Source organism: Syzygium oleosum, unplaced genomic scaffold, assembly GCF_021117445.2.
Source record: "Syzygium oleosum isolate NSW1041296 unplaced genomic scaffold, Sole_v2.1 Sole_v2.03, whole genome shotgun sequence".
NCBI classification, from domain to species: domain Eukaryota; kingdom Viridiplantae; phylum Streptophyta; class Magnoliopsida; order Myrtales; family Myrtaceae; genus Syzygium; species Syzygium oleosum.
The window spans coordinates 7,315,637-7,335,278 of NW_026607487.1; the positions used below are offsets into that span (position 1 = coordinate 7,315,637).

General features: G+C 42.4%; 4 protein-coding genes across 5 annotated transcripts; 1 reads left to right on the forward strand and 3 right to left on the reverse strand.

Moving 5' to 3' along the window:
• Positions 1 to 312: 312 nt before the first annotated feature.
• On the reverse strand, positions 313 to 2,435 carry LOC115687481 (uncharacterized). 2 transcript variants are annotated; one of them, XM_030613069.2, is made up of 3 exons: positions 2,286 to 2,435; positions 767 to 872; positions 313 to 680 (listed from the first exon to the last, which is right to left on the reverse strand). In XM_030613069.2, the coding sequence occupies exons 2-3, from the start codon at positions 847 to 849 to the stop codon at positions 551 to 553; spliced, it is 213 nt and encodes a 70-aa protein (XP_030468929.1). In that variant the 5' UTR covers positions 850 to 872; positions 2,286 to 2,435; the 3' UTR covers positions 313 to 550. The 2 variants fall into 2 exon arrangements, with proteins under 2 accessions (XP_030468929.1, XP_056165333.1); XM_056309358.1 differs by having other exon boundaries at positions 767 to 863; positions 2,286 to 2,427.
• Positions 2,436 to 2,462: 27 nt separating this feature from the next.
• LOC115687478 (uncharacterized) lies at positions 2,463 to 3,679 on the forward strand. Its single transcript, XM_030613065.2, has one exon. The coding sequence runs from the start codon at positions 2,463 to 2,465 to the stop codon at positions 3,444 to 3,446; it is 984 nt and encodes a 327-aa protein (XP_030468925.2). The 3' UTR covers positions 3,447 to 3,679.
• Positions 3,680 to 4,497: 818 nt separating this feature from the next.
• Positions 4,498 to 5,647, reverse strand: LOC115687480 (cyclin-dependent kinases regulatory subunit 1-like). The gene is made up of 3 exons (XM_030613068.2): positions 5,565 to 5,647; positions 5,360 to 5,420; positions 4,498 to 4,918 (listed from the first exon to the last, which is right to left on the reverse strand). Exons 1-3 carry the CDS (start codon positions 5,621 to 5,623, stop codon positions 4,766 to 4,768), a joined length of 273 nt encoding a protein of 90 aa, XP_030468928.1. The 5' UTR covers positions 5,624 to 5,647; the 3' UTR covers positions 4,498 to 4,765.
• A 446-nt stretch (positions 5,648 to 6,093) lies between these two features.
• On the reverse strand, positions 6,094 to 13,723 carry LOC115687473 (uncharacterized). The gene is made up of 18 exons (XM_030613059.2): positions 12,463 to 13,723; positions 12,285 to 12,368; positions 11,845 to 12,049; positions 11,557 to 11,764; positions 10,959 to 11,063; positions 10,713 to 10,794; positions 10,569 to 10,628; positions 10,428 to 10,480; positions 9,922 to 10,088; positions 8,347 to 8,560; positions 8,005 to 8,062; positions 7,787 to 7,843; positions 7,444 to 7,692; positions 7,179 to 7,243; positions 7,022 to 7,078; positions 6,851 to 6,944; positions 6,607 to 6,747; positions 6,094 to 6,526 (listed from the first exon to the last, which is right to left on the reverse strand). Exons 1-18 carry the CDS (start codon positions 13,411 to 13,413, stop codon positions 6,416 to 6,418), a joined length of 2,961 nt encoding a protein of 986 aa, XP_030468919.2. The 5' UTR covers positions 13,414 to 13,723; the 3' UTR covers positions 6,094 to 6,415.
• Between the last annotated feature and the right edge of the window lie 5,919 nt (positions 13,724 to 19,642).

Here is a 19,642-nt window from a genome sequence, read left to right on the forward strand (position 1 = left end):
TACTTTTGATTCGTTTTATGTGGTCCTTGAATCCTCCTCGAATACCCAATGTTATCCTTCTGTTTGATTAAATAACAAATCGGACTTTATTTGATAACATAGAATACGATATAAAAACATGTGACCACAAATTCCATTTTTTCATCCATCTTCAATCATATGCGTATTTTTTTTTTTTTTTTTTTGCGGTCTATTGTTAAAACTTATCGTAGGGCATGTCAATAAATTCCGTTTCACACGTTCAGGAATCATATTATATAATTAGAGGTCTAAGAATGACATTGCACATTTGATTTAATATTATTTTCCCAAAAGCAAATGAACTTTACAGGAAGATAACAATGAAAGCTACAGATTACGTTTCCATATAAAGAGAAAAACAAATGCTAAATATTTTGTCGAAATGATGTAAATCAAATATTTTGCTCCAAACCCAGTGAATTTGGCCAGCATGCGGTGCTACTTCGAGATGGATCTTCAACTTGAATGTAGCAGCATTGAAGAAAGGAACGTGCAGATCAGAAACCAAGCCAACGTAAGCCACAGCAGCTCACTTCTTCGGGTAAGTCTGATGGTCAGGTCCAATGTCACGTGAACCTGTGTTTATGTAAGGCCCTCGAAAAGTTGCCTGAGGTGGGAGCGGCTTTGATGCATCGATCACGGGATTCGCTCGAGATGACCTGGATATGGCAAAACATGAAGACAAACATGAAATGGACATAAAGAGGTCCGAACTTTAAGTGCCGGAAGCAGGAAAGATACATACGCCATGTAAAATGGAAATGCCAAGCCTGCAGCAGCAAAAGCTACTAAACCAGACGCAACAGCGACATTCCGTGCTCGGGTCATTGAGATTGCGGAAGCTGGTTCAACCGAAAAGAGAGGGAAATCAAGTCAGAGGCAACCACTTTCAGAGTGCAATTCTAGTCAGGTCAAGAAATAAAAAGGAAGACAGGACAGGTCATATTGAGTGTATTTGACCTGAAATTTCTTCATTTGATGTCTGTCTCAAGATTAGAAGTATAGCCAATATCCATGGATTATAATAGTCAAATAGCAAGTAAAGGATAAGCACAAAAGAGAGAAAGCGGATGAAAACTTTGATTTAAGCAAGAATTGAACACACGGGAAGGAAAGTCAAGCATGAAAAGTGTTTCATCTCTCTTTTTCTCTCATAAACAGAAACTGCACAAGCATTAGGAGCACCAAAGTTATAAACTGTCACCATATGGAGACAAAATGTGCTTACAATTTCCCCAGCTTAACAGATTTCTTCCTAAGATCATTGTACATGTCTAAACACTCCGTATTTTGATCTAATATGGCCATCAAGGAGGCACGAGAAACTGTCTGAGATGTATCTCTAGACTTTGAGGCAACCAGTCAGCAAGGGTGAAGAAGCAAGCCACTATTCCACAAGGAAAAGTGATTCAATACATCTATCTGATCCCGGTAGCAGTCAATGCTTGCCACAGAAACCTCACGCATGACAGTCATCATTTCAAATGGTCAGCTACTCACTTCAGCCTTCAGTACGCATACTTATAAGCTCAAGGTGGCTTATTATGTAACCCAAAGATCATATACACGCTCGGATCATAATAATGCTATGAATGTCGCATCTAATAGCAACATCAAGAGAACTTCAGAATGGAACCCTTACGAATGAGTACGACGGCTGTCTAAATATTCCTACTGCTTCTGCACCACATATCTCGTCGACAGTCCGCACGAAACAAAGTTCGCGAGAACTCTCCCCATGGCAACCACTTGCCCGACTAAAATCTTGTCATCTCAACCAGATATTAACTAGTTCAAAACCAAATCAACCATTTATCAAGTTGCGAGATTGCGGAACGTAGCATGAAAAACAAAGCAAGAACAGACTGATGCAGGGGAAGAGGGGAATGCCGTCGCAACGTAGAAGAGCAAACCAATGGGTTTGTACTTCCGTAGTGAAAACTGCCAATTCTTCTCAAACTCTCCGATACCCAAACAACACAAACGATCGACAGAAGAAAAGAATACTGATCAAAGCCAAAGTACATCGCCTTGCGCGCGCACCAGTTTCGTCTACAACCCTTCATTACACGAAGCATTGAATCTATCTTTCACCGAGCAATCTCCAATTCATAACAGCGCACGCATCTCCTATTCCGCACCATCTCCAAGCGCATTTCCCCGCAGAACAACAACGAGACAAGACAAAGGTAACGAAGCGGCTCATCCAAAGATCCTTCCTTTCCCAAACAACCTCCTCCCACAAATCAAAGAGCAAATCATACCTGCGGGAAGAACGAATTCGAACTGGGCCCTTCGAGAAAGAAACGCGACGCGAATGGAAAGCCCCCGCCTTGCGCCCCCGCCGGCGGAGAGACCCACTCAGCGATTCGGTGCGCGCTCCCTGTTCCTCGGAGTCAGATGGAAACACCCCCGTGGCGCCGTCGGCAGCCGCTTCCGACATGCATCTCGTACTCCGAGTTGAACCGCACATGGGCCTTGAGGCGGCCCATTCTAGCAGAAGCCCACATGGGCCCGCTCGTGTGACCAGTATATCTCTTGCAACGGACCCTCTGGACAAACCTCGGTTGCTCCGAAAGGCCTCGGTAGTTTCGAGTTCAGTTCAAGCTTTCATCTTTTTTTTGGTTCCCATGTCAACGCCCGTCAAACTACGCGTGTCCCCCAGGCTGAGGAGCCGCGCTTCCTCCCCGCCGGCGGCCTCCGCCCGGAGCGACGACCGCCGCTCGCCCGCCGGCGAGCAGCAGCAGCAGAAGCCCAGGCCCGACAGGCTCTTCTCCGAGGAGGACGAGATCCGGCTCCTGAAATCCCTCTCCAAGCTCACCAACAACCCCTCCTCCTCGTCGTCCCCCACCGCCGCCGGCGCCGCCGCGGACGCCCCGACCCTCGGCCGCATCGAGAAGTCCCTCGGGCCCAACTTCACCCGCGCCCAGGTCGCCAACAAGATCCGGCGGCTCCGGGACAAGTACCACCGGCAGGCGCGGACCAAGGCCCTCGTGAGGACCCCGCACGACCGGGCGGTGTTCGAGCTCGCCCGGAACGTGTGGGGCAGGAGGAACTCGGGGAAGCAGAGGAGAGGCAAGGAGGAGGAAAAGCAGCAAGCGAATTTGGACGAGGAGAGAGAGAAGGACGAGGGGGAGATCCTGGGCGGCGAGGAGGAGAGCCAAAGGGTGGTCGTCGCCGATCTGGGGAACTTCCCGGCGCTGGTGGAGGAGTGCGAGAGGTGCTTCCCCGGGAACGGGGTGTGGAGGGAAGGGCTCAAGAGGTTGGAGGAGGGGAGGCTGAGGATGGTGAACGAGAGGGTCGTCTGGTTGCGGCTGGAGGAGGCGACACTGATGGCCAAGAAGGCCGAGTTGACTCAGGACCTCACTCGGATGATCCTCGACTCTGTTGTGGCCTCTTCTTCTTCCCAGGCTCCCACCGCTTGACCGTTCGCAGTGCATCGTTCTGGCTTTCTCTTGATCTTCTCCCCTTTTTTTCTTTTGGGCCCTTTTTGCCTTTGTAGTTTGCTGACAGAATTGGATAGTATGGCTTGCACTGTACTGTAGTGTCGTGCGTGATCTGATCTACTTAACTCAAGCTGTACATGCTGATCGCGTGTCGAGAGGATTGCATTACAGATTCTTGAGGCAATAAGGAAGCTGCATGCGTAAACAGTAAACCCAATTGAGCGCGCTTAGTGCTTACACACCGATGAAGGAAGAAAGAGACTACCAAAGCAAAGTGTCCCAGGATTGCAGAAACCACCACTTCTCCTTAATGTTCTTATCAGGTGGTACAGGGTTTGTGTCTTTAATGGGTAGGTCTGGGAAAGCAGATGTGCAATGCAGATAGAAAAACTGACAGCCTTCCTCGCCTGATTCTTTCGTCATCTTGTCCTTCTGGGGAGGACGGATCCACTGCCATTCATGTTTCGTGGACGACGAGTCTCCATGTTGGAGATGTCTGCTGATAAATACATGAAAGTATGCAACAGAGAGCCGGCGTGAAGGCAATAGGGCTACAGTTCCAGCCCTTTGGATTGACAAGAACCGAGCAGAAGAAACGCGAGAGAAAGAATGCCGAGCCTAGCGCCTTAGAGAAATGCAACTCGAGCAAGAGAATCGATGCGTCCAGCCCATTGCACGGCCGGGGTCACGTCTAACGTCCAATAAACACCTTGTTCCTCGTTGCATGAGTCGCAAATTCAGACGAATACCGCGACATAGGGAGATAATGAGCGATCAGGGGTCACTTCGAGAAATGTCCTGCAAACCGTATAATTAACTGGAACTTATCCAACTCCTCCAATCTCAGCATGATTGTTCAAGAACTGGAATTCCAGGAAGCATTAGAATTAAACAGTTCCAGTTCATCCAGATTAGCTCCTAAAGGCGATACCACGCCACGCATTCATCTGAACCCGTGATTGTGGACTAGAGTAATGGCGCATCATCGGGATGAAGTCATGTGACTGACTGCCGATGCCACTCAAAATCATTGGCAAATCATCCCCTCATGGGCAACATTATATACATATAATAACCAGTAGACAATGCCACAGGTGAACTTCCGAATCCTTATAAGGAATCACTACTGCACGATGCTGGATGATCGTCGCACTGCTCACAAAGAGAAACCTTCGCAATCCTTTGAAAAGGGAAATCGCAGCGCAAAATCGGTCTACCATAACTATACAACTTTAAAGTACACTCGTCATAATCAAGATAAGCTGTAATCCTACAAAAGAAATCAACTCAGCAACACATCACTTGGCAAGGACATTGTGCTGGGCCTGGTTCTCCTGTTGCTGCTGATAGTTCAGAGGCCTCCGGAAGAGCATGATGTGTGGCTCAGGGCGATGAATGGCATAATGAACCCAACCACGGCTCTGCTGAACTCCAATTGCACGCCACTCATTCTAACAGCAAGAAATCAAAGAGACTTTAGGCATTAAGAATCAAACTCACCGATGATATCTCTTATAGAATGGTCGATTCACTAGAGAAAGATAGCAAGCAAGATTTTTAAACAATGGCGGATCAAGCCAAACACCCACTATCTCATATTGCGAACTCCGCACGACAGAAGCAAGAAAAATACGTTCAAACCACATCAAGAGACAACTTATTCTCATACGACCGCACCGCGTGATGCTTGAACCATCAATCGATGCCAGCGCGACAGCATCCCACAATTCATCTTCTCCCCATTTTTTCCCCTTGAGTGCTGTAGATTCCTCACAACATGCAAACACACACGCACAACCATTCCACGCTTCATCGCTTCAATCTTCTTATTAGCGGATTACCCACAAATTCAAAGGAGAGAGGAAACCCGAGAGCAATGCAACCGTACTTACTTCGGCGAGAAGTTTGTTCTTGGGAAGTAGTTTCGCAACTTCTGGCGGAAGAACCACGTGCCTGAAACCGAAGATCAAGAATCAAGAACAACGAAAGAACACAAAAGAGTCGCAGGACACACGGTAATCACACAAATCTCCAAATGGGTACAAAGAAAAGAATCGAAATGAGAAAGAGACGGCGAGGAGTTCAAAGCACCCGTACCTGTACTCGAAAGTGTCGTCGCAGTATTTCTCCGAATACTGGATCTGATTCTGACCCATCTTTCGAACCTCTAAAGAACGCAACCGATCCAGCAGTACACAGAATTGAATTTGAAATGAATCTCAAAAGGCAATCATTTTAAAGGGGCGTGAAACGGGCAAATGGCAAAACCGGGGCGCGTTTTGCATGTTTGAATTTTCAAAATTTTCAACACGTCCCGCTGTGCAATAATCTCAATTTTTCAAGTCTCGTTTTCCTAATTTACGGGTCGACCCAGCCTCCATGCATCAACACGGTATCAACTAAAGAGGCCATAAGCTTACATATAATCGCTGGCCACATTGTAAAATTTTCAAACAGATTGTCAATTATAATGCACCAGTATGTGATCACGGCACTGCTTATGCGCGAAACATCTCGCCCAAGAAAACAATCTCATCAAGATCGGGCCAACTCAATTTAATGCTGACATGATCCCGTTCATCCAATAAAGACGAGCCAAATAGACAGAACAGAATCACGGGTAAAATTGAGCCTATGAAAAGTTGCAGATGTATATATGTTAAAATCTAGAAACGGTTGTCCTTTGAAATGTACATCACCATCTTCTGTGGTTTCTAGTATAAAACATCCTCCCAAAACTTTTTTTTTTCTAATTCCTTGTATCTCTCACCCACCAGCTACAAAACCCTGCTTCTCATTTCCTCTCTGCGCTGCCAAAAATTGCCTAACACGCTCAAAAGACTAAGCGGCGATATTCATCAACCCTATACAAAAAGTTTCAGAAACCCTGTACAACTTATGGGCCGAGACAAAACGGCCGTTGGCCCCCAAAAGCTTTTCCATAGGAATCAAACGTTGATTCTGCTGCTCTCTGTTTCAGGGAACACGGGAACTGCCTTGTGCAGCACAGTCGTCCCTTGAAAGACCATCATCTGGCGATTTCTTCTCAACTGCTTCAACTGCAAAAGAAATGAATGCATGAGACCAAGCATTTCAAATCTCCTGCTCAAGAGGCGTGGATGAATGCACATTCACAAACCTCCTCAGGGGTCATCTTGCCAAAACCAAATCGGTTTGTCCATATGGATTCTGCTTCCTCTGCAGCAGGAAGCACGAGATTCTTCACATTGAGAGAATGAAGAAGCCTCTCAATGCAGCCAAATAAAGACTGGAAGTAACCCTGCACAAAATGGGTTGGATACATGAGACGCTGGAAGAGGCTGTCAAAGATGTAAAATAGGGGGTGGTTTCAGAAAAATCAGAGTAGCAGCAGATATGCTCACTCGTCCTTGGCAATCTGTACTCGTGGCAACCAAAGGAAGTTCTGCCATTTCATGCCCAAAAATGCGAAGAGTTCCCGCTGACACAACTGCATGGCTGCAAAGCAAGAAATATTTGTCAAGCATTCCGTAATATATACAACATTGAGGACTTCATACACAGACAATACTCACTTGACAAGTAATATCACACAGAACATCCCGCTGAGTACTTGGCCCTTATAGCTCCTCCTGAAAATCAATTGGTAATCATGCAAGCTAAGTGATACTGGATGCCATGATATATATAGCATTAAAGGGACATCCAAACTACTATAATTCATTGCCTTACCCATAGACCATAGCAGGAATGAGATCCCGTCCATTCCTAGTTTCAGCAATCGGATCAAACCGCTCCTAAAGTATAATGCAACTAAAAGAGATGAGCACTTTAATGGAGATATCAGATATTGGAAAGATAGAAACATAGATCAGACATCACTACAGCGGAGGACCATGGCAATCAATTTAATATACGAAGTCAAAGTACTACAGCATCATGATCATATCGGCGACAATAAATAGAAAACTGCTCTGCCCAAAGTGAGATTGCTCACATGAAAAAGGGCAACAGATTTAGAAAGCAACCGCTTCGATGCATCATCAGACAATATTTTGTTGTTAAGAATCCTCCATCTTATATCGAGATTGGATTCATTCTGAGTGTCTTTTTCCTCACGCTTCTTCTTTATCACATCCAAGAGGGAGTCTGGAAGCTTCTTCTCTCCCTGAATTACCATTTCTTCCAAAGCAGAGTGCATCCTCTCGCAATCCATGCAACAGAACCAATTTCCTTCTGGCAATTCCTGTTCGTGTTGCGGCAAGTCAATGAATTTCCAAGCTTAGACGACAAAGTTGACAAAGACAATATAACCAGACTCCCATAGATAAAGAACACACCTTCAAATCAGCCACTTTGTGATCCCTCAAACAGCAGACATGAAATTCCTTCTCACACTAGGGATTAAGACGAAGATGAATCAACAGGTTGGAAGTACAAAAATATGAAGTAACAGGTACATAAACTTTCCTTTCTTTTCTTTTCTTTTTTCTTTTGGATCTGTGAAGTACAAAGTAAAAAAAAATAGTCATTTAACTAATCTGCTGAAAAATAATACCTGATCACAAATGATAACTGTCCTAGGACCAAAACCAGATTTGGTGAAACCCTTGCTTCTGCAAGCAAAAGAGCATAACATTAACCCAGATGAACGTGGACGAAGACAAGATGAGCACCAGCACAAATCAAGAATGAGATCAAACAGATCAGAGTTGCAATTCGCTCAAACAGAAGTTGATGTAATAATATTCTAGCTAAAAGCTGCAGATACACAATAGAAGTAATAATAGCAGCAATTCCATGCAATATTAGCATTGGCTAGTTCGCAATTAGATATTAAAACAAAAGCTATGAGAAAGCGTCGAACATGTTTCCAGATGGCGTTAAAATTCCAAACAACCTGCACAATGCACAAACTCCAACTTCTTCAGTCTCTGGAGTTTTCACAATTCGAATGCATCGCTTGGTTATCTGTTCTATAGGATCAGCTCCAGCAATCCTTCCAGCTGCCAATGCATTAACATTGTGCTCCACACACTTCTCCATTTGATGAATATTCTGGCAATATCTACAGTTCCAGCTATCCTTAGGAATTCTTGAAAGAGATACACACTCTGCGGGAACTCAAAGTAGGAAAATCAATTAAACCAACTTGTAATGACATGGTACAGAACAGAAAACATCTGTCTTCCACTTGTTTCATCAATATAAATGGAAGCACATACAAACAGTAGACACTACCAGAGGATTCAAGTGCAATCCAGATCATAGGCACTTTAAACAGAAAGGGGCTAAATGTGGACTTGCAATCTTACAAGGGGAAAACTAGATTGATTCTTGGGAAATGAACATGTAAAAGACTTGGCACATCACCTGTACTCTTGACTAAAATAAAGAAATAACCATCTCTCACTAAATACGATAATAAATAGCATAATAACAATACAAGTCAAATGACTACTAGAAATTAAACACTAGAATTTTGGAAGTCATCCATCAAAACAGCCAGATACATTTCCATCAATCTAACGACGTATTTGGCCAAACAATTAATATACACTTCTTTTATTGGAATAAAATTATGACATGCATAGATAATAAGAAATACAAAGTCAGAAGAGGACATCAACACAACACAGCAAAGCAATAAGAACCAGTATCGATATGAGAACTAAAGACATTTGAAGAGACAAAAATAACAAAGCCAGCCAAAAGTATAAGAATACACACAACTCTGAGCAATGAAGGCAATGACAAAATTGGTTCTAGCTCCATCTACATGTTCAAATTTTTTATTAAAAAAAGAACTGAAAAATTAGAAGAAATAGTTATCATAATGAATCCTATTGGATTGGAACCTCAGGATTGTCTGAATCTGTAGAATGAAAAGCACAACTATACTTCTAGCCAAGATATATAACAATAATAAGCGCCGCCACCATATTTCACAAAATTAGTAGACATACGAATGTAAAAAATATTCATAAAAAGAAAATAACCATTCTGGAAATATCAAAAGAATATTTCAGTTATTGCGTAGTGAAATTATTTCATGAGTCAATAAGGATGATGTATCCCCAATTTTCTGTGAAAAGAGCACAACAAATTGCTCCCAAAAGATTCTTCATGAGATCTAATATCGTCTAGATGACAAATCAAATTCTCCCAAAGTCTTTTATAAGCCAGTCTTCTTCCATCCCATACTAGGTTCTCTAAGCGCTGTCTCTTTGCTAATTAGCAAACCCAAGGTCATTTAAGAGGTTGGCAGTCACCACATGACATTGTCAACACATAGAACAGGTTACCACAAAATGTTTAATTCCAGGAGCAACATTTTCCCATGACATTCCCCCTTCGAAATATAAACATAAAGAAAAGGAACCAGACTGCATTCCTATCCAATAACAAAAACAATTTATTGATAAGACGCAGAAATATCGGGACAAAGGTAATTAGCACAAGGACAATTAATTACCTAAGTGAAAAGCCCTTGGGCAAGTATCACAACACAAAAGATCCCCTCCATCAAAACAAATGGAGCAAAGGTCATCATTCTCATTGGTAGACAACCTCCTTCTCCTCGATAAGGATATTGCCAATTCATGAAGGGAAACACCATTAGATGTGTAAATGTTTAAGTACCTGCAAAATGCCATCCGAGAGATTTCAGAGATAATAGTTGGTCTTGCAGTAATCTGCCTTTTACCAAGACCCTCAAGGTTTTAGGATCAATTGTTACCATTCTCGTCAGCCCTTCGCCCTTGCTTATTGAAAGACATGTATACGATACAGAATCCATCCTAAATGGATTCAAAAATTCATTACCCTCCAGTTTCTATATGCTTATCAGAGCAAGTAATCCCGATCCAGACATGACAGTGCAATCCAGTCTATTATATCTTGAGCCAACAACCAACACTTTCCTGAACTACATGACCTAACCAAAAACCAAAGAAAGCAAATATCTTGAACAAAACTTACGGCTTGCGACGTGATGGCCAACCCGCATGAGCTTCAAATTGTGAGGGGCTGACCTGTTCAACAAAAGTCAAGGAGTTTATGTACCGTGAAGATCAGAAACAAACCACAACATTGTTCAAGTTAAACAAGCACTCCCATTACCTCAGAATCACAGCAAGTACAAAAGATCGCAAACCCTTTTTTGTAGCCGACCAGCAATTTCTGCTCAATAAAAATAGCTTTTTAGCATGAAAAAAACATACATTGTGGATCCAAAACAAGATGGGTCAAACTTCATAATCACACCTTCCCGCGTACAAAATACGCAACTTCAGTCCCATCAGGCAACACATCCTCCTCAAAAACCAACTTATGCAAACGCAGGTCCCTATCAAAAACACATGCCAAATTTCACAGAGTGAATTCAGAAATGAAAGCAAAGAAAGGCTTAAATGTATACATCGGTTCCTAATTCTTTCATTCCATATTTCCTTTATTGATCACTCAATTGATAAGAAACAAAAAAGATTACTTGACAAACTAAATACTAACTTTCTAGTTAATTTTCCCCGACTCTTAGCCTGCGAAGAAGCAGCTCTTGCTGTGCCAGCAGACAAATCAGCAGATGACTCCAAAGCTGGATGTGTTTCTGGCAATCTGAACTTACAAACCAGAAAAAAGAACAATGAATACTCGCAATGAGAAAAGTTATGCAAAAAAAATAAAAATAAGTTTACCATTTTTAACAAGGAAAAAGATGCAGTAATAAGTATAAGCATCGTAAGGCAGAAACAGACTAATTAAGATATTCAGACCTCACACACTATATATTTATCCACAACAAAACAGCAAAATAAGACTAATTAAGAAATCCAGACCCTATAAAAGATATATGTATCCCGATCAAGCATAACATTTGCTTTTAGGTAATAGCTAGATTAGAACATCAGAGGGTACATTATTCTACCATCTGCCTTATAACTGCTTTTCTTGGCAAAACATATCACAGACTCGGCAGCTTTGGTGAAAGACTTATTGATGTAGTCCTCGAGTAAAATTCATAATATGAGCTATCTAACCCCAAAAATAGATACGAAGCAAGCAGTATCACTAGCCAAAACCAAAAAAAAAACAGCAAAAGACAACGTACCTTTGTGGAGAAACAGCTGCTACACCGGCAGAAGCCTGCTCAGCAACAGCACCTTGATCAGGTGAAGCCTGAGCAGCAACAGCTACTTGATCTAGAAAAACCTCGTCAGTAGTAACTACTTGACCAGGCGAAACCCGGGACCCTCTCAAATCCAAGCATGAATTGCACAAAAGCTTTAAGTTTCCCGTTGTCATCTCAGAGATGGCTCCTAATAGCACAAAGACGTTTAGAATTCGCTCTTCTTCTTTCAAAAGAAACACCGACATCAACAAGTAACTGAAAACACACCTTTGCAATTTAAACATATGTTACATTTGTTTATCCGTGAAGAACCAAGAACATCTTGAACAGCCTCTTCTATAGTATCTAACTGTGCATTCTTGACCGCATTCATTACATCGCGAAGAGTTTTCCCATTTGCCAAGACTATATATTCAGGTGGACGTTTATTTAAACTGCCAGCATGAAGCTCGAAGATGGCGGGCGAGACAACCTACGCAATTTGCCATACATCCTTCAGAAAATCAAACTGACTAAGCACAACAATTTATGCTAAAGATAGTAAGATTGGTTTACAAAATCAGCATACAACTTAATGCCGCAGACTTGTGTTGCCGTTGAATAAATAGACCAACTTCACATACCAATCTCAGTATCGCTAGCATATTACTCAGAAGGAAAATAACAACCCAAATGAACCCTTAGATTATGGGCTACAAGATGCTTACATTGACTCCTTTGCACTCTGCACAGGAGCACTGAATCCCAGTTCCTCTGATTACTCCACCAAGCCCTTTTTCACGATTCCGATCCTGCAAAAAGGAGCGATAGCAACGTCATTTCAACTGAAGAGGAGTTCGCAAAGCTAAAATATTGTCACAAACATCAAATGAAAAGAATAGGTACCCTTAAAACCCGGAAATACTTCACAGCAAGACCCTCGAGTAATCCCGTCTCAAGAAAATCCTTCAACGTTGAAAATGGCTTCTTTAATGCAATCTTCTTAGACATTTTGATCTCCAACTTCGTTGGAGTGTTAACCAATGCACTCGCCCCATTCTCTAGTTTCCTATCACCTCCATCGCCAATTACCTTGCCATGGCTCGCTTTTCTCACATTTGTTGCCACAGTTTTCTCCACAACATCTTCCTTTGGCTTTAGTGCTGAACGAGTAAACCGCCTATAGGGCTTCTCAGCCAACACTTGGTCTTCCTTATTTCCAGATAATGGTGCTGTTTCAACTTTCCGCTGGTCCCCAGTAAAAGAAAGACCATGGAGTTTCCCCAGGTCAGTGTCTTTCTCAACTTTGTCTTCCTCTTCACGTACTGGATTTGCCTCGGTGCCTTTCACTGCCCCATCAAGTGAGACGATTTCGGGCTTGAAACCCACATTTTCCGTCGGAATGTCACTCTTCAAACCATTATCGCCGACAGAACCTCCCAAGCTGCTCTTCCGAACATCTTCAACGTCCACCACGTCGCTCTTCGCCTCCTCTTCGCTCGTCGAACCCGCCGCACCCTCGCAATCTCTCCCCAATTTCTCCACCTTCACAGCACGCGCAACCACATTCGCCGCCTCCCCTGCACCAGCAGCCCTCTCACCTTCGCTCACCGGCTTCCGCACCGCGAGCTCTCCCTCCCCGGCCGCCTCCGGACTCCTCTTCAAGCGCTTGTTATTGCCCGACCCCGACGACACCCCGCCGCCGTAAGCACCGTTCTGGGCCCTCCTCGCCCGCGTCCGACCGAAAGACCCGCGGATCTCGGACTGCGCCTTCAGGGCGAATGCAAACTCGCGCTTCAACCCCGGCCTCACTCTGGACAGCACCACGAACTCCTCGGAATCCGTACCGTTCGCCATGGGCTCCCCCCCCCCCCCCCCGGCGGACCGACGAAACCACCTCGGGAAACCTAAAATCCAAACACAGCAGCGGCGGCAGCGGGAATCAGCAGATCCTACCGAGAAGGGCCCTCCGGCGTATCCTCCCAGGCGCGATTCGATCAGCTCCGTCGCGTGGATTCGATCGGCGGAATGCTCGAACAGCCGGCGTCGCAAAATTAGGGTTTTTGGGGGAAGAGATTTGGGGGAAAAGATTGGGGTCGGTTTTCTTCGGAGAAGGTGAAACAGAGAGACAGGGAGATGGAGGATAGGAAAGACGGCAAAGAGAGAGAGAGAGGAGGCACCTATTCAATTTGTCTGGAATTGCCCGAACTGCCCCGGAGGGTGGTATTTAAATTCGCCGGAGGGACAGATTTTTGCAAACCTGCCCTTCGTCAATTCGAGATTTCCATTTGTTGCCCAAAGGGACAACAAATAGCTTCTTTTTTTCGAATTTTATTTTTAATTCCCCCCCCCCGCTCCCCCTCCCCCTCCCCCTCCCTTCCCCTCATGCGTTGCTTTTCGCATGCCACACTGATAATGAGACGGAAATTTTTACGTGGATATTATACCCATCTGAGAAATAAATGAAATTATGATTTGTAAGGATAGGGATGAATATGTAATCAAGCTGGATTACGATGATACAGCTGGATTACGATGATATAGCCGGATAGTCTATAAAATAGAGTCTTCATAAAAAGAGATCCAGCGAAGGAATAGTTATTTGGTAAGGGCATTTCAAAATTATCCCGAAAAAACAAATGGGTTGAAGATACACGAAAAGTTCTCATAACGGGTCTTTTCCGCAAAAAAAAAAGATGGTTTTAAAGAGCTTTTGGAGCCTACTGAAAAAAACAAATTGTGTTGACTGTACATACTAATAAGCTATCATAACAAGTCTTTTTGGTGAAAAAAAGAAAGATGGTATAAAAGGGTGTTTGGAGTTTTTCGGGAAAAATGTGTCGGCCATAACCATGGACAGATTCCCGTAATAAATATTTCTCTGAAATCAAAAATTTTAAAGGGATGGTTTTAAAGGGCATTTGGAGTCTACTGAAAAAAATGTGTTGACCGTAAATACAGACAAGCTACCATAATGGGTCTTTTAAGTAAAAAAAGATAATTTTAAAGAGCGTTTGGATTTTTCCGGGAAAAACGTATTGACCATAAATATAGACAGATTGCCGTAGTAAATATTTTTCAAAAATCAAATAAATTCAAAGAGATGCCAAAATTTATGTGGAAGATGTAAAGTGATAGTTGAAAGATGTTTGAAATTTTCTAAACAATGCATAAATAAATCACGAGCACCTTCAAGTCATTGGGATGGGTTTTTCGCGGGAAAAAGAGATTTTTAAATTTTAAGTCATCAAATGGTAATGGGAAAATGCACGGCATTGGTAGGAAACTGTTCCTTTTTTCCTAATTGTGATATTTATATTGCAAACTTATTTAGTATGATTGACTTTTAGATGTGTTTGAAGCACGCTTCTATCCGATCAAAGCAATCCCTATTGTCCAAAAAAAAAAAAAACATTACTTCACACATGGTGTTACATTGTCGGTTTGAATGGATGGAAAATCGTGGCGTTGGAGCGCAAAAGAAATCCCTTTTAGATTCGGTGCCATTCACAATTAAAAAAAAAGAGTAAATGACCACGCCAAAAACCCATGCATTGAATTTCTTACTCGCATTTATCTCTCGGCCTCTTTCGTGAGAAATTTTCTTTTCCGGTTTGTGAACCGGCACGAAATATTTAATGATTACATTATAGCCGGGGAAAACGAACTTTCGAACCACCAAATTAAAGCCCGGCTCGCTCGGCAGGGACTCATACTGGACCCAATCGGCAGAGCCGTGCGATGCAAGATACGACCGACGTTCGAAAAGCGAATAAATTCTCAATTGGTGTATTCCATTTTATTTTATTATGTGGGATTGGTGTTAAAAGTATTGGGGTCCTCGGCTGAATGAAAACGTTTGGGCCTGAAATGAAGAAATTGCAAGTTTTGTGGGCGCGGGCGTGGTATGAAGCGATAGTCCCTGGGCACGAGTGGCAAGATGGCAAACGTCTTTTCGCATGGGGGCAAATCGGTCAATCCGGTGCGCAAATTTACATAAGTCCAAAAATTCTCTCCCAATCGGATTTCTTTTAAAACCCCCGCGAATTTTCCCGGCTCAACCAAACGGAGGGGCCCGCCCAATCGCGCGCCGCCACGTTGCACGCGGCACACCATCCTCGGTGCCGCGGTTCGGCGGGGGCGAATCCGGACCCCACGCGCCGACCCCCGCCCGTGGAGGCCACGCGAAGCGCTCCCGGGGTCGGCTCCTGCGGAGTGGGGCGCGTGCGCGCCCGCGAGGCGGGCGTAAAGGGGGCGAGGACGCGAAATTCGGGTGCGCGCGAGCACATCATGTCCGAGGCCGAGCGTGGCCGTTGATCGCGCCCTCGGGGGATTTAAGGGACCGAGATCGGACGGCGGTGGAGGAGCGACCCCCCCAAAATTCGGTTTTTGTGTTTCAAAATTTCGTTACGGGTACATTTGGTGGCGGGAAAAATTTAAGCTCCCGCCCGTGGTTATACGTCGAAAGTACGGGCACGACGGTTTTGCCGGGCTCACGTCCGAATTAGAAATTAGGAGACCCCAATTTCGCTTGCATCGTAGAGGGGATCTGGCTAGATCGGTTCCTCGAGTTCTTGTAAACGTCTGTACCCGAACAGATCGGGCCTGGTCTTGAATGGTGAGGGAGTTTGCTTCGCTTCTTACAGTCGCGGGTTCGAATTATGCCGGGACCGAAATCCCGAATGCAGCATACCGATGTAAGGGAACGCGCGCGCTTAAGATCAACTCGGAAAGTGGACCGGTCGGTTTTCGCAAAAGCCGACCCGATTGCCAAACCCGGAAAAAGGAAGCTCTTAACAAGTTTTAGTTATGGAGCCGTGTTTTCCCATAATTGATATGATACAGATTTTGGTTATCGCCAATGTTCAATTTCCTTTTAGGGTCTATTTATTTGAAGGAAAATTATTTCTAAACAATTATTTTATGACTTTTTGGTATTTAGATGACAGAAAACTAATTTATCCAAGGAAAACATCTTCCACGAACTATAAAAAATAAGATTAGATTAAAGAGAAACGACTCTCTTTCCAGGTAAGAAGAAAATCAATTTTTGTAAACCACCATACAAATGAAAACCAATAATTTTCTTTGATAATAATTTTCATTGAAAATATTTTCTTTTATCATAAAAATTTCGGTGAAACAAACGCATCCTTAGTCATATTTCCTTGGAGGTAACGTCCATAATTGATAATCTGTCAATTAGAGATATGGTTCGAGATCTTTTTTCTTGCAAAAAACTCAACTTTCTAATTGTCTGGGAAATAGAAATAAATTACATTAGAGTAGGATTGACGTGGGAATTATCTCGAAATTCGAACTCGGTTGGCTATAACGGTCGAATTCCTTTAAAATATCTAGGATTTAGCATATCTATCTCGAAAAAAAAGCTAGAAAATGAAAATATAAATTCATTTTTGCGTGGATATAATGATCTATGGTTGGTATGTTTTGTGTTAGAATAAATCAATTCATGTTGGATATAATGATGTAATAATGATCGATTCAAGGTACAACTGAGTTCTGAGTGGGAACAACCTTACTCATCCCAAATTGATAGTCACGTCGTTTCCGGATACACGAGGCATTGGCTAACAACATCTCCTCAAGTTTTCTTCAGACACCCTTCAACGTTCAAAGGTGGAGAAACCGAAGGTCTCATGCATTGGAAAGTCCAAATGTAGATCAAGGGTGCGTTTAGAAGAGCATTCGCGCGAAATCTTTGCATTAATGCAAGCACTTAAGACCGAAGGGCTTTCTCGAAATGTAAACACTGTTTACGTAAGACTGGAAAGGACTTTGGTCTTTTTACAAAAAGTCTAAGAAGAAGAAAAGACATCAATCAGGTGACTCGATAGATCCGGCAATGGGCCCCAAGTGAGGCTGCCGAGGTCACACGATCTTCGACAAGCTAGATCTGGAGACCAGAGGCGAGCCTTGACCTCGGCCAGTGTCGACTTGGGTGAGGTTGGCCTCGACCTTGGCAACCTCCATGACTAGGTGAGCACAAATCTAGGGTGCGTTTGTTAACCATTCTGTTCTCGAAAATAATTTCTGCTCAAAAATAATTTTTTTTATTCTGTACTCGTGAATAATTTTTGAACATTTGAAAGCGTTTGGTAACTACTCAAAATTTCTATTCCTGGAATAAAAAAAGAACAGAAATGCATTTGGTAACTACATAAAATTTCTATTCCAAATTTTTTTCAAATGCTTTTTAAAACTTGGCATTTGATTCTCATGGAGCACTCACCAATTTATTTTTTTCTTGTAAGTGAAGGAAACATGATGAACATGGTGATATGTATATACTTGGTATATACATGGTGATATGTATAAACATGGTATATACTTGATATAAGCTCTTCCCTCTATCACTCCTATCAGTGTTCTATCTCAATTTGAAGTACGTATTGTTTTTTTTCAAGTGCTTTTATAATGGTCATAACTCTTTCTCATATTGCTACATTGCATTGCACCTGCATGAATTGTTAGCGAATAATTTCTCACGAAAAGTAATGATAATTATTTGACAATGCAAGATAAGGTTCATTTTCTAGTAGTTAGCCCAGTAGGGAAGTCATTACACACGGTTTGCTAAATATCTTCTTTGGAAAGTAAGACATAAACATTGATTCTTACATAAACATGCGCAACGCTTTAAAAAATTCCAAGTGCACACCAGATATGTCATGAACAGAGGAAGCTGAATAAGTAAATTTGGAGTACCAAATGAACTACTCCCATCTCATGGTGATATGTATAAACATGCTGATATATATATATATATATACAAGAAACGCCACTGAAATTCATCACTCCGTGCTTAAGTGTACATCCTAAAGGTCGTATTTAAACAAGTCAGCAAATAAAAGAGGCACTCAAAAACTCAAGACACATAAGGATCCTCTCCCATTGCGATATAGTATTTAAAAACAATATTACAAAAGTTGGAAACACAATATCATGGAATCTCAGGCATATTGCAATCCCTTGCCATTTTATTTGCAATACTTTTCCTAAGCATGTTTATCTCAGCTGCTTACTCACGTGATGTATAATATGCAACCTACACTTCTCTAGATCCAAATGGGTACTCCGAATCTCCATAAAGGGAAAAGTTTTTGTCTATCCCATCCTGGTTACGAATGTAATTATGGAGAGCACATCATGCAATTACAATAAGTGATTGCTTTTTAATTGTAAATGGAGGCATGTGTCTCAAAATGGTGAAGCGATTCTTTAATACCCCAAATGATCTCTCAATGACATTCCTTAGTGAAGAGTGTCTATGGTTAAACAATTCTCTTGCTGTTCTTGGCCGTTTCCCATGTCCCTTATAATCATTCAAATGATACCGTTCACCTTTAAACGGAGTTAAAAATCCCAGAAGTGATGCATAAACAGAATCTACGACGTAGTATTTGCCTATAATATGGTATATATAAATTTGTTATAATATGCAAGCATAATACAATCATAAAGAAAGTTTCTTCTTATACACAAAGCAAATACCTAGTGGTGGACGAGGAAATTGCAATCGAGTAGTCTTGAGTGCTGCCGAAAGCACCCGACAATCGTTGGCAGATCCTTCCCACCCAAAATACAAGAAAGTAAACTTCATATCAAATGAACAAACACACAGTACATTCTAGGTGGTATTTCCTTTCCTGCCTCTAAATGGGACCTGTTGAGACACAGGGATAGAAGCATTGATATGGGTGCCATCAATAGCACCTATGCAACCCTGTGCATTTATGAAAATCTAATGTTATACAAGATTATCAACTACATGTATTTGATAGTGTAAACTCTAAAAATAAAACCATACCTTGAAGTATCATTCATGATTATGATCCATAAGAATTTCCTATGAGACAACATCAAAAGATGGTGGTTTGATAACCTCTTTTGAGAGTTTGAGAATTGCTTTGAACATTATATTAAAATACTTGCTAATTGATTCTCCTGAACGTTGGAATCTCTTACATAAATCTCTATTAGAGTTATTGTGACAAATCATAGATAAGAAGATCCCAACTTATTCATCTATCCTAACATACTGACTATCTTTCAACCAATCTTT

Coding starts and splice junctions, on each gene's coding strand:
- LOC115687481 (XM_030613069.2), bottom strand. CDS start 849: ATGACCCGAGCACGGAATGTCGCTGTTGCGTCTGGTTTAGTAGCTTTT. Junction 681..766: donor GCATTTCCATTTTACATGGC/GTATGTATCTTT, acceptor TGCCATATCCAG/GTCATCTCGAGCGAATCCCG.
- LOC115687473 (XM_030613059.2), bottom strand. CDS start 13,413: ATGGCGAACGGTACGGATTCCGAGGAGTTCGTGGTGCTGTCCAGAGTG. Junction 12,050..12,284: donor CAGAGTGCAAAGGAGTCAAT/GTAAGCATCTTG, acceptor CAAATTGCGTAG/GTTGTCTCGCCCGCCATCTT. Junction 11,064..11,556: donor GCAGCTGTTTCTCCACAAAG/GTACGTTGTCTT, acceptor TTGTAAGTTCAG/ATTGCCAGAAACACATCCAG.
- LOC115687480 (XM_030613068.2), bottom strand. CDS start 5,623: ATGGGTCAGAATCAGATCCAGTATTCGGAGAAATACTGCGACGACACT. Junction 5,421..5,564: donor GACGACACTTTCGAGTACAG/GTACGGGTGCTT, acceptor CTTCGGTTTCAG/GCACGTGGTTCTTCCGCCAG. Junction 4,919..5,359: donor AGAACAAACTTCTCGCCGAA/GTAAGTACGGTT, acceptor TCTTGCTGTTAG/AATGAGTGGCGTGCAATTGG.
- LOC115687478 (XM_030613065.2), top strand. CDS start 2,463: ATGCATCTCGTACTCCGAGTTGAACCGCACATGGGCCTTGAGGCGGCC.